Source organism: Artemia franciscana, chromosome 2 (assembly GCF_032884065.1).
Source record: "Artemia franciscana chromosome 2, ASM3288406v1, whole genome shotgun sequence".
NCBI classification, from domain to species: Eukaryota; Metazoa; Arthropoda; class Branchiopoda; order Anostraca; family Artemiidae; genus Artemia; species Artemia franciscana.
Window position 1 is genome coordinate 2,988,881 of NC_088864.1, and position 12,008 is coordinate 3,000,888.

Consider the following 12,008-nt stretch of genomic DNA (forward strand, 5'->3'; position numbering starts at 1 on the left):
GAGAAAATGTGCCGTATTTTGGAAAATAGGGGGAAACACTACCTAAAAGTAATAGAATCTTAACGAAAATCACACAATCGCATTCAGCATAATAGAGAACCTTATTGTAGAAGCTTCAAGCTCCTATGTACAAAAATGTGGAACTTCGTATTTTTTGCCAGAAGACCGATCGAGGGTGCGTGTTTATTTGTGTTTTTTTTTCAGGGGTCATCATATCGACCAAGTGGCCCTAGAATATCGCAAGAGTGCTCATTCTAACGGAAATTAAAAGATCTAGTGCCATTTTTCAGTAACCAATTAAATTGGAGGACATCTAGGACCCCTTCCACGCTCATTTTTTCACAAAGTCAACGGATCAAAATTTTGAGATAGCCATTTTGTTCATCATTGTCAAAAAGCTTAATAACTATGTCTTTGGGGATGACTGACTCCTCCACAATCCCCGGGAGAGGGGCTGAGAATTGCAAACTTTGACCCATGTTTACATACATTAATGGTTATTGGGAAGTATACAGACGTTTTCATGGGGATTTTTTGGTCAGGAGGGGGGTTGAGGGGAGTTGAGGAATTTGTCATGGGGGAAAAGCAATTCAATGAAGGGGGCGCACGATTTTCTAGCATTATTATCAGAAAGCAATGAAAAAATACATATAAAAAAGTCTTTTCAAATGAAAGTAAGGATCAGCATTAAAACTTAAAACGAACAGAGATTATTACGCATATGAGGAGTTCTTCTCCTCCTAAATACCTCGCTCTTTACGCTAAAATATTTTTAATAATTTCAACTATTTATTCTACGGCCTTTGTGATTCTAGACTCATTCTTAAGGAATTAGGACAAAATTTAAGCTTTATTGTAAAGAGCGAGGTATTAACGAGGAGACAAACCCCCTCACATACATAATAAAAATATACGAATACAGAAGTTCGTTACGTAAGTTAATTCTTAAATTGCGTATATTTTTTACTAATAAAAACGTTCGTTAAAAATTAAAAGTTCTAGTTGCCCTTTTAAGTAATCGAAAAATTGGAGGGCAACTAGGCCTTCTCCCCCACTTTTTTTTCTCAAAATCGCCTGATCAAAACTAAGGGAAAGCCATTTAGCCAAAAACAAGAATTAATATGCAAATCTCGTTTTAATTATTTGTGTGCGGAGAGCCAAAATCAAACATGCATTAATTCAAAAACGTTCAGAAATTAAATAAAACAAACTAGTTTTTCTTTAACTGAAAGTAAGGAGTTACATTAAAACTTAAAACGAACAGAAATCACGCTAAAGTTTTTTTTACTGTTTAATAATGTAGAATTGAAAGAAAGAGTCAAACTCTAGCGTAAAAAGCAGGGCGTTGAGAAGGGGACAGTCCGTCTCCTTCACGGAGTAATTTCTGTTCGTTTTAAGTATTAGTGTCGATCCTTAATTTCAGTAAAAAAAATAGTTTTTTTTATTTAATTCACAATGGAAGAAACCAAAATCCGGACTTAAAAGAAAATTTAAAAAGCATTTACCTTTTGTAAATTATGCAACTCGAAAGTGTAAAAAAAACTGTATCTTCTCAAATTTGGGTCAAGGATATCAAAGAAGATTATGAGAAAAATATACGGTATGAAAATGTAAATAGGTACTTCAAAATGTTCTCGTTTCTACAACAAAGCTTTAAGCCATACCAAATATTATGGCAACACCATAATTTTTGGACATCTGAATGTGACATGGTTTACTCTCTCTCTCTCTCTCTCTCTCTCTCTCTCTCTCTCTCTCTCTCTCTCTCTCTCTAACTCCTTCTCTCTCTCACTCAGTGTCCTAATACCTAAGATCATTTGAGAGTTTGAAAAAAAGGCAAAATTTACCTTCGAAATAATTTGCCACATTCGCCTGAAAGAAATCTTATACTTAGCAGCATCCCAAAGTATACACATTGGCAAAACCATTATTCCAGTTTCTTTTGACAGCATTGCAATGCCAGAAAATATAACAGAAGATAATAAATGCAACTTCGAGCAGCAATTGCATGTAATGCTTCTAGGAGGCACAATACGTTTAACTTTGATGTTATTATTTGGCTCAGGAGAAGGTGTACGGGGGGCTCTTTTCTTCCCACATTGAATACCTTCACATTTGAATTTTTCATCGTTGGCTAGCAAAGACAGCAAAAAGAATATTCCAGATATGATGTCTGCTCGACCGACGACATTCGCAACTGCCTCACTGTAAAGCATTGAAATAATTTAAAAACTATAAAGATATAAGATAACTGCTGTAAAAAAAAAAAAAAAAAAAAAAAAAAAAAAAAAAAAAAAAAAAAAAAAAAAAAAAAAAAAAAAAAAAAAATATTGTGAGTTATATAGATACTAACAGAACGAGATCAATTTAAAGACAAGAACCATACATCAGTTTGAATCACAGCTTAGATACCAATACAGTTATGAAAACTCCTATCTTGCCCATGAGAAGCTTTTGGCACAGAGCTCTGAACTTGGCGTCTCCTCCAAGCCCGCGCTCCGACTCGTAGATCGTACTACAACACCATAGATGGGAACGAAATTTTGTTTTGTTGCATACACAGCTTAGATATCCATACCAGTTTCCTGTTACCAATTAGATACCAATACCAGTTTCCTGTCCCCAGCCGCTAGTATCGCTACCGCGCACTGTGTCCCAGAAATAAATCGAGTTTTCATAACTGTATATTAGTATCTAAGCTGTGGTTGGAATATTTTGACGCATTTTACTTCAAATTTTCTTTTTTTTTTTTTTTTACATTACTTCAGTGGCAATGCTATAGAAAGGCAAATTTTGCTTTTTATTTGGAGTTTTATTTATTTTTGCTCCAAGCCTGAATGTACCCCTCTCATCTCTGAAAAATTATCTGCTTTCTGTTCAATTAGTTCGAGACGGTAAACTATAGTTTCCATAAAATTTTATTCATTTCCTTTTATTAAAAAAAAAGAATAAATTATCCATTATCAAGTAAATAACGGCTAACGTCGTATTTGGACCAGATTTAGTCTCTGGTGAAATCTTATTTTGATACACCATCAATATTACATGTAATTAACATCCTCCTGATACTGTTTCCAAGACCTTTCACCATTTAAGACAAAATATTCTGACAAGTCAGGCGAATGGATTTATAGATTCTATCCTCCATCGTTGCCATATCTATCATTGGGATACTCAACAATTATTAGAAATGAATAGCTTGAAGAAATGTTTCAAATTGTTTGATTGCAAAAGAAGATGATGACACTTTTTGAGTTTACAGAAAAAAACAACGGCCCTTTGCTCCTGGAGACCCAACATTTATCCCCCATTCCCAAACCGAATCCATAAGTATGGGTATGTTTCATATCTTTCCACTCATGACGATCCAACATTAGGAAAAGGTTGGGGAAGATACAAAGAGGGTTGAGAGCGAAGTTGGAGACCCCATCCTCTTCATAATGTATGAAGAAACAGAAATAGTGCAGTCGCGAAATCTTTTTATGAAAAAAGCTTTCTCAAATGAAAGTAAAGAGCGACATTAAAAAGTAAAGCAAACTGAAATTGTTCCGGTTGTGAAGGAGGCTACTGTCTCTTCAACCCCCCGCTCTTTATGGTAAGGTTTCATAGTCAATATAACTGAATGTAAGTTACTCAAATAGTCGCTTAATTTCTCGAGACTGTATTTTGAAGTTTATTCTACTTGTCTTGATATTCGGTAATGCTGACCCTAACCTATATATCACTATGCTGATATTAATAAATTATACTATAATGATTATAACTGATAATAGCGATGTGTCTTTACGGCCGTACCTACAGGCCCGAGGCTCTCCAGAGAGTTCTCCTAAGTGGCTCATTTTTTCTATTAGGTGGACTGCGAGGGGGTTAGGAGTGATTTTTGTTGTTTAGTGTTTGAAGATCTTTCAATCACATAGAATCTAGCTGCACCTGATTTAGTAGCTTGAAATAAATTCGTAAATAAATCTTGATTTTGGAACTTGTATGAAACACCTGGCATTTGTGCAGAAATTTTTCACAGGGTCTTAGTAAGAAAGTAATTTATTTTTCAGTAATTTTCTTAATACTTTCTGTTTCATATACAAAACGCCAGGCCGCTTGGTCCTTCAGCAATTCTATTTCAACTTGTCTAAGAAAACGGTACATACAAGTTTGATATTCTTAACACGGAATAGTAGAGGATTTTGAAAGGAATAACATGACTTTAAGTATTTTTCCTCCTTAATTCAAAAAGATTTGTTTCTACTAACAATTGTTACCATCAGTTTCATATTATAATTTATAAACTCCTAAACTGTTGAATATTTAGTTTCAATAGGCGGGCATGAATACCGGGTCTCCAGGTGACAAACGGTCAACGTTTCCAGCGTATAGCAAGAGCTGAAACCTATAGGTGGGCAGATTGGATCTCAACCGTAAGCCAATGCAATCCCAGATTATCATGCATCTACTTGTAGAATCATATCCATCCTTACTGATGTGAAAGGAGTAGAATTGAGAATCAAAGCTTGGAATCTGGGGAGCAAACCTCTTCATTCCGTCTTAACTTCATAGTTATGGCGGATACATTATACCACGTTGAAATAAGGTTCGTAGAAACAGTTTAGTCAACATGATTACAAGGGCATGAAGCCTGCACCACCTTCAGTCTTCTCCCTCCAAATTCTAAACATCATAATGTTGCGCGTTTTAGTCTTGTCATTGCTGAAGGATTACTTAAGGAATAATAATGTGGGATTATATGATTGTCTAAAATCAAACCACAGTATGTACATGTTTAATGCATGGACTTTTATTTCTATTAAAGCCAGTATTTGCAGGCCTCTGGAGTCACTAATGACCAATATAGAGCTCAATTTTCAGTTTATGCAGCATACGTTCCTGAATTGCAGGCAAAATTCCTGCAGGCATCCCATTTCAATACAAATCCTACATCGATTGAACTCAATTTTATTATTTACAGAAAACCAACACAAAACATTAGATATTTACATTTTGAATCAAACCACCCCCCACAAGTTAAAAGAGGTGTCGTAAACGTGCCCTAAACATTTGTTCTGATTCCTACATTACAGCTGAACTAGACTTTATCAGGGAATTTTTTTATGAAATGGGTATCCTATTTTATTTATTAATAATACAATTAACCGTAGAGTGAAAGGACACTCCCATAAAATCAATGATAATTTACCATGTGATATTCCCGATAAGCCCAAAAACATAATTTACCTCCCATATATCCCAAAAATCACTTGAAATCTTAAAAAAGTATGCACACAAAATAATTTGTATGTTGTGTTTACCAATAGTTTGAAAATAATAAATCTCCTAAATTCTCGTAAAGATAAAACTCCAGTTACTCGCCAAAGAAGTGTCTATCAAATACCCTGTGACTTTGGCAAATTCTATGTAGGGAGAACCCACCAGAATTTTGAGAAACGCCTACAACAGCATAAGGATGATATCACCAAAGCTCTGAATTCTAATATTACTTCTTTTTCTTTTGTTTCTGTTTTAAGCAGCCATGTTTTTGGTAATTCTAGCCACAAAATATTTTTGAAGAATCCGCTATCGAACAGTCCGTGGTAACGAACTGTAGTAAGGAGCGACCCGGCTCAATAGTAACCAAAACTATAAAAAATGGAATTTGGATACCAATAGCTACATCAAAAGAATTGCATTTTAATGCTGATTTTAAATATATAAATTTCATCAGGTTTGGTCTTACCCATCAAAAGTTACGAGCCTTAGAAAATTTGCGTTATTTTAGAAAATAGGGGGAAACACCCCTAAAAGTCATAGAATCTTACCATCAGATTCAGCGTATCAGAGAACCCTACTGTAGAAGTTTCAAGCTCCTATCTACAAAAATGTGGAATTTTGTATTTTTTTTTGCCAGACGGCAGATCACGGATGCGTGTTTATTTGTTTGCTTGTTTTTTTTTTTTTTTTCCAGGGGTGATCGTATCGATTTGGTTGTCCTAGAATGTTGCGAGAGGGCTCATTCTAACGGAAATGAAAAGTTCTAGTGCCCTTTTTAAGTGACCAAAAAATTAGAGGGCACCTAGGCCCCCTCCCACGCTAATTATTTTCCCAAAGTCAACGGATCAAGATTCTGAGATAGCCATTTTATTCAGCGTAGTCGAAAAACCTTATAACTATGTCTTTGGGGACGACTTACTCCCCCACAGTCCCCGTGGGAGGGGCTACAAGTTACAAACTTTGACCAGTGCTTACATATAGTAATGGCTATTGGGAAGTGAACAGGCGTTTTCAGGAGAATTTTTTGGTTGGGAGGAGGGTTGAGAAGAGGGGGATAGGCTGGGGGAACTTTCCATCGAGGAATTTGCCATGGGAAAAGAAAATTTTCATGAAGGGAGCGCAGGATTTACTAGCATTACTTAAAAAAATGAAAAAATAAATATGAAAAAGTTTTTTTTCAGCTGGAAGAAAGGAGCAGCATTAAAACTTAAAACGAGCATAAATTATTACCCATATAAGGGGCTAACCTCCTCCTAATACCTCCCTCTTTATGCTAAAGTATTTTTAGTAAATTCAGCTATTTATTCTACGGCTTTTGTGATTCAGGGGTCATTCTTAATGAATTGGGACAAAACTTAAGCTTTAGTGTAAAGAGCGAGGTACTGACGAGGGGGCGAACCCCCTCATATATGTAATAAAAACATGAGAACACAAAAGTTCTTTACGTAAGCTAATTAATTTATACGTATATCTTTTACTAATAAAAAAATTAAAAGTTCTAGTTGCCTTTTTAAGTAATCGAAAATCGGAGGGCAACTAGGCTTCCTCCCCCGTTTTTTTCTCAAAATCATTCGATCAAAATTATGAGAAAGCCATTTAGCAAAAAAAAAAAAATATGCAAATTTTGTTTTAGTTATTCCTCTGCGGAGAGCCAAAATCAAAACATGCATTGATTCAAAAACGTTCAGAAAATTAAATAAAAAAAAACAAGTCTTTTTAACTGAAAGTAAGGAGCGACATTAAAACTTAAAACGAACGGAAATTACTTCCTATATGAAAGGAGCTGCTTCCTCATCAACGCCCCGCTCTTTACGCTAAAGTTTTTTGCTGTTTTAAAAAGAAGAGTTGAGAGAAAGAGTCAAACTCTAGCGTAAAGAGCGGGGCGTTGATGAGGAAGCAGCTCCTTTCATATACGAAGTAATTCTGTTCGTTTTAAGTTTTAATGTCGCTCCTTACTTTCAGTTAAAAAAACTTGTTTTTTTATTTAATTATTACCAATGATCTAGGCATAAAGCAAGTAGTTCGAGAAGCAATTGAAATCAGACTTAAGACTAATAATAATATTTCCTTAAATAGGAATTTAGGAGAGTATTCACTAAATGCTCTATACACAAATTTAATTACAAATGGCCATACGAAATACTATAAAAAACCAATTGATATTAACACAGAACCTGTCACAGATATACCAATGAGATCAGCAGCGAAAAAAGCTAGGCTGGCATCAAAAACGTGTTTTTAAATTATTCTCTTTCATTTCAATGAATTGCCTTATTTCATCACAATTTATTTATCAGTCCTGGTTGAACTTCCCTGAGGTAAGGATGCTGAAACTCTTTTGAAAAAATGTTCATTTTAGTTTTATTGATTTTATCCTCTTGTAATTTGCTTTTTTTTTCTTATTTGTATTGCTGAGGACGGCCCTTGGACATAGGGCCGAAATATTCATTCTAATTAGTTTCCCACTGTCTTGAGAAATTCCCTATTGTTCTTCTTGTTTTAGGTGTTTGTGATGGAAAGGCAGAGTGGTCTTCGTCGCTATTTACTATTAAAAGACACACACACTCATTATATATATATATATATATATATATATATATATATATATATATATATATATATATATATATATATATATATATATATATATATATATATATACTACTACTAATAACTCACTGCAGCACCAAGCCGCCTGAGTTTGTGACGGAAAGGCTGTTTGGTCTTCGTCGTTATTTACGTCTCGCTTATGGGAAGCTGTTGACCAATGATATATTTTACTTCATTAGTTTAGGCAAAAAAACGCTAATATTATTAACCAACAAAAATTCTTGGAATCTTGCAAATTTGAAAATCTTATTCCCAAGTCTTTACGATTCAGGTTACACTTAAATACCCGAAAAGAAGAGCGATTTGCTCATACACTACAATTTGAAAAGTCAAAGTCATGGCCAATTGTAGAAAAAAGCCAAGACAGATTGTTGAATTAAGTGGGCAGCCCAGTCAAGGGTTAATTTTATCCCTTTGATTGCCGTTGTTACTGTCTGCCATTTATGCTACACCTTTCCGTGCATGTGTGTCCCTTCACAAATGCCAAACTAGAGTCGTACCTGTTGGAGGTTCTCGCTGGGGAACACACGCAGGTTGACTACGGGTTAAATTACTTGAAAATTTTCCTCTCATGGCTATCACTCGACAACGCTGAACTAGAGTCAACCCTCTCATGCTAATTCACGGTGGGTTGGGTTCAACCTGTTGGAGGTTCTCTCTCAGGTTAATTCACGGTCGCAGAAAGGGGGAAGCAGCATATTGACAAATTTGGCAATCTATTTACAACTGATTACCCCGCCAAAGAAATGAATATGAATGGAAATAACGAGTCCAATTCAAGGCCTACAAGGGCCTCCTGCAATCTGCCTCGACTCTTATGCAAGTGAACTTGCATTTATAAGCCAAGGGATTTGGGCCAGAAACAAAAATTTCAACTGCCTGTAATTGACTACAAAAAGTCGAGTAGACATGGGCTAGATGGGAACCCTAAATGAGAATGAGTATATTGTTGGTATGTGTGAAGCGGATGGTTACTACCACTTGAGCAATGAATTTAAAAAAGAGGGAATAGTTGTGGGAAAAGTCAAAGTCATGGCCAATTGTAGAAAAAAGCCAAGACAGATTAAATTAAAGATAAAAAACAAAAAAGATACATTATTTCCTCTGAAAGGAAATCTCTAGAAAAGTTTTTATTCGAAAATTTGTCTTCTGCTGATTTTAACCAAGTTGCTGGACTGGAAAGAAATATATTTAGTCATAATTTCCGCTTATCAAGAGAACGACTTATTAAAAAATTGGAAAACCTACGAAATGAATCACCAATGAATAACCTATTTATGCTTCAAGATTCACTCCTGGACCGGCTGTGGTTAATTTGTCCTCTAGAACGCTTGAACCATTGGAAATTCAAACTCTCGAAAAAGGCAAAATTCTATTTTCTTCCGAAACAAGTTCCTCTGGCAGATTTGATTTCCTCTCTAGAGTCTTCTTTGCACAAACTTTATTGATCTATTTACAACCCAGACGAAGTTAGGGGCAGTCTTATCGATACACTTTACAATAATAAAAAAAAAGTCTCTAATCCTCCCGCCAATATAAAACCAGATAATTTGCGTGACCTATGAATTCCATCCAATCTCCACAAAGACCCGTCCATTATTATAACTAAAGCAAATAAAAGCAATTTTTTTTTGTTGTCATGGATACGAAAGATTACGACACAAACATTTATGTACATCTAAATGGCAAAACTACATACAAAACTATAACCCACGATCATACTGATAAGTTTGCTAACAAAATTATAAAAGAATTAAAAGATCTAAAACAAAATGGTAAAATTACTCCAAAATTATACAATAAATTTTCCCCCAAGGCAGCTTTTGTCCAAAATTTTATGGTCTACCAAAATTACATAAGCAAGGCATTCCTTTAAGGCCAATTGTAGCTTGTACGAAAGCCCCCGCCTACAATATCGGAAAATGGTTATGTTTTTCCTTAAAACCTTTGCTTTTTTCTCAAAATCTTAAATATGTAATTCGGTTGATTTAGTTGAAAAACTCAAAAACGTAAATGTTTCAGAAAATACAATTATCAGTAACTTTGACATTATGTCTATGTATACAAATTAAATAAAAAAACAAGTTTTTGAAATGAAAGTAAGGAGCGACATTAAAACTTGAAACGAACAGAAATTACTCCGTATATGAAAGGGGCTTTTCCTCCTCGACATCCCGCTCTTTACGCTAAAGCTTTTTATTGTTTTAAAAAGTAGAGTTGCGAGAAAGAATCAAACTTTAGCGCAAGGAGAGGGGTGTCGAGGAGCAAAAGCCCCTTTCATATACGGAGTAATTTCTGTTCGTTTTAAGTTTTAATGTCGCTCCTTACTTTCATTTCAAAAAACTTGTTTTATTATTTAATTTCTGAAAGTTTTTGAATTAATGCATGTCTGATTTTGGTTCTCCGTATATAAATTATTAAAATGAAATTTGCATATTAATTCTTTTTTTGGCTAAATGGCTTTCTCTTAGTTTTGATCAGACAATTTTGAGAAATAAGGGGTGGGGAAAAAGGCCTAGTTGCCCTCCAATTTTTCGGCTACTTAAAAAGGCAACTAGATCTTTTAATTTTTAACGAACGTTTTTATTAGTAAAAAATATGTGTAACTTAAGAATTAACTTACGTAACAAACTTTTATATTCTTATATTTTTGATTATATATATGAGGGGGTTGGTCCCCTCGTTAATACCTCGCTCTTCACACTAAATCTTGTTTTGTCCCAATTCTTTAAGAATGACCACTGAATCAGAAAGGCCGTAGAATAAATAGTTGAAATTACTTAAAAAAATTTTAGCATAAAGAGCGAAGTATTTATCTCCTCCTAAATACCCCTCTCTTTATGCTAAAGTATTTTTCGAACCCTCATATGCGTAATAATCTCTGTTCGTTTTAGGTTTTAATGCTTCTCCTTACTTTCAATTGAAAAAAACTTTTTCATGTTTATATTTTCATTGTTTGTTTTTTTAATAGTAATGCTAGAAAATCCTGCGCCCTTTTCATTGAATTTCTCTTCCCCCATGAAATATTCCTCCAAGGAAAGATCCTCCCATATAGCCCCCCCTGAACCCCACACGCAAATCAAAAAAATCCCCCTGATAACGTCGATACACTTCCCAGTAACCATTACTGTATGTAAACATTGGTCAAAGTTTGTAACTTGCAGCCCCTCCCCCAGGGACTGTGGGGGGTAAGTCATCCCCAAAGACATAGTTATTTTGGTTTTCGACTATGCGGAACAAAATGGCTATCTTAAAATTTTGATCCGTTGACTTTGGGAAAAAATGAGCGTGGGAGGGGGCCTAGGTGCCCTCCAATTTTTTGGTCACTTAAAAAGGGCACTAGAACTTTTCATTTCCGTTAGAATGAGCCCTCTCGCAACACTCTAGGACCACTTGGTCGATACGATGACCCCTGGAAAAAAAAACAACAAATAAACACGCACCCGTGATTTGTCTTCTGGCAAAAAAAATACGAAATTCCAAATTTTTGTAGATTGGACCTTGAAATTTTTTCTACAGGGTTCTCTGATACGCTGAATGCGATGATGTGATTTTCGTTAAGATCCTATGACTTTTACGAGGTGTTACCCCCTATTTTCCAAAATAAGGCAAATTTTTTCAGGCTCGTAACTTTTGATGACAATGACTAAATTTGATGAAACCTATATATTTAAAATCAGTATAAAAATCCGATTCTTTTGATATATCTTTTGGCATCGAAATTCCGTTTTTTAGAGTTTCGTTTACTATTGAGCCGGGTCGCTCCTTACTTGTTTGATATTAACGTAGCAGAATCGGAGAAATTACTAGAAAATAAAATAAATGAAAATTATTACTTAATAGAAGTTTCAGCAACAGGATTAGATTGTGAAGTTTTAATGACCTTGTTTAAACTTTGTAACAAATATTCAATGTATTCCCAATTCCCTAATTCTTTCTGCCAACAAATAAATGGCTTACCCATGGGTGCGCCTCTCTCCGGGTTACTGGCGAATATTTATGTAGAGCATATTAAAAATTGGGCATTAAATCCGTATTTTTTGAAACATATCTTTTGGGGACGTTACATGGATGACGTAATTTCACTTTGGAACTATGTGGAAAATGAACTTAGGGGTTTTTTAGATCACCTTAAT

General features: G+C 34.9%; 1 protein-coding gene and 1 long non-coding RNA gene across 7 annotated transcripts in view; one reads left to right on the forward strand and one right to left on the reverse strand.

The window, feature by feature from the left end:
- The window catches only part of LOC136035983 (protein O-mannosyl-transferase Tmtc2-like), a 213,087-nt gene that overhangs the window by 148,334 nt on the left and 52,745 nt on the right, over positions 1–12,008 (reverse strand). For all 3 annotated transcript variants that reach the window (XM_065717905.1, XM_065717889.1, XM_065717895.1), the window contains exon 4: positions 1,848–2,205. In XM_065717905.1, the coding sequence (XP_065573977.1) occupies positions 1,848–2,205 (358 nt within the window). The remainder of the gene's footprint in view (positions 1–1,847; positions 2,206–12,008) is intronic.
- LOC136036007 (uncharacterized) overlaps positions 1–12,008 on the forward strand; it is a 70,265-nt gene that overhangs the window by 38,575 nt on the left and 19,682 nt on the right. The gene's annotated exons all lie outside the window — the stretch shown is intronic.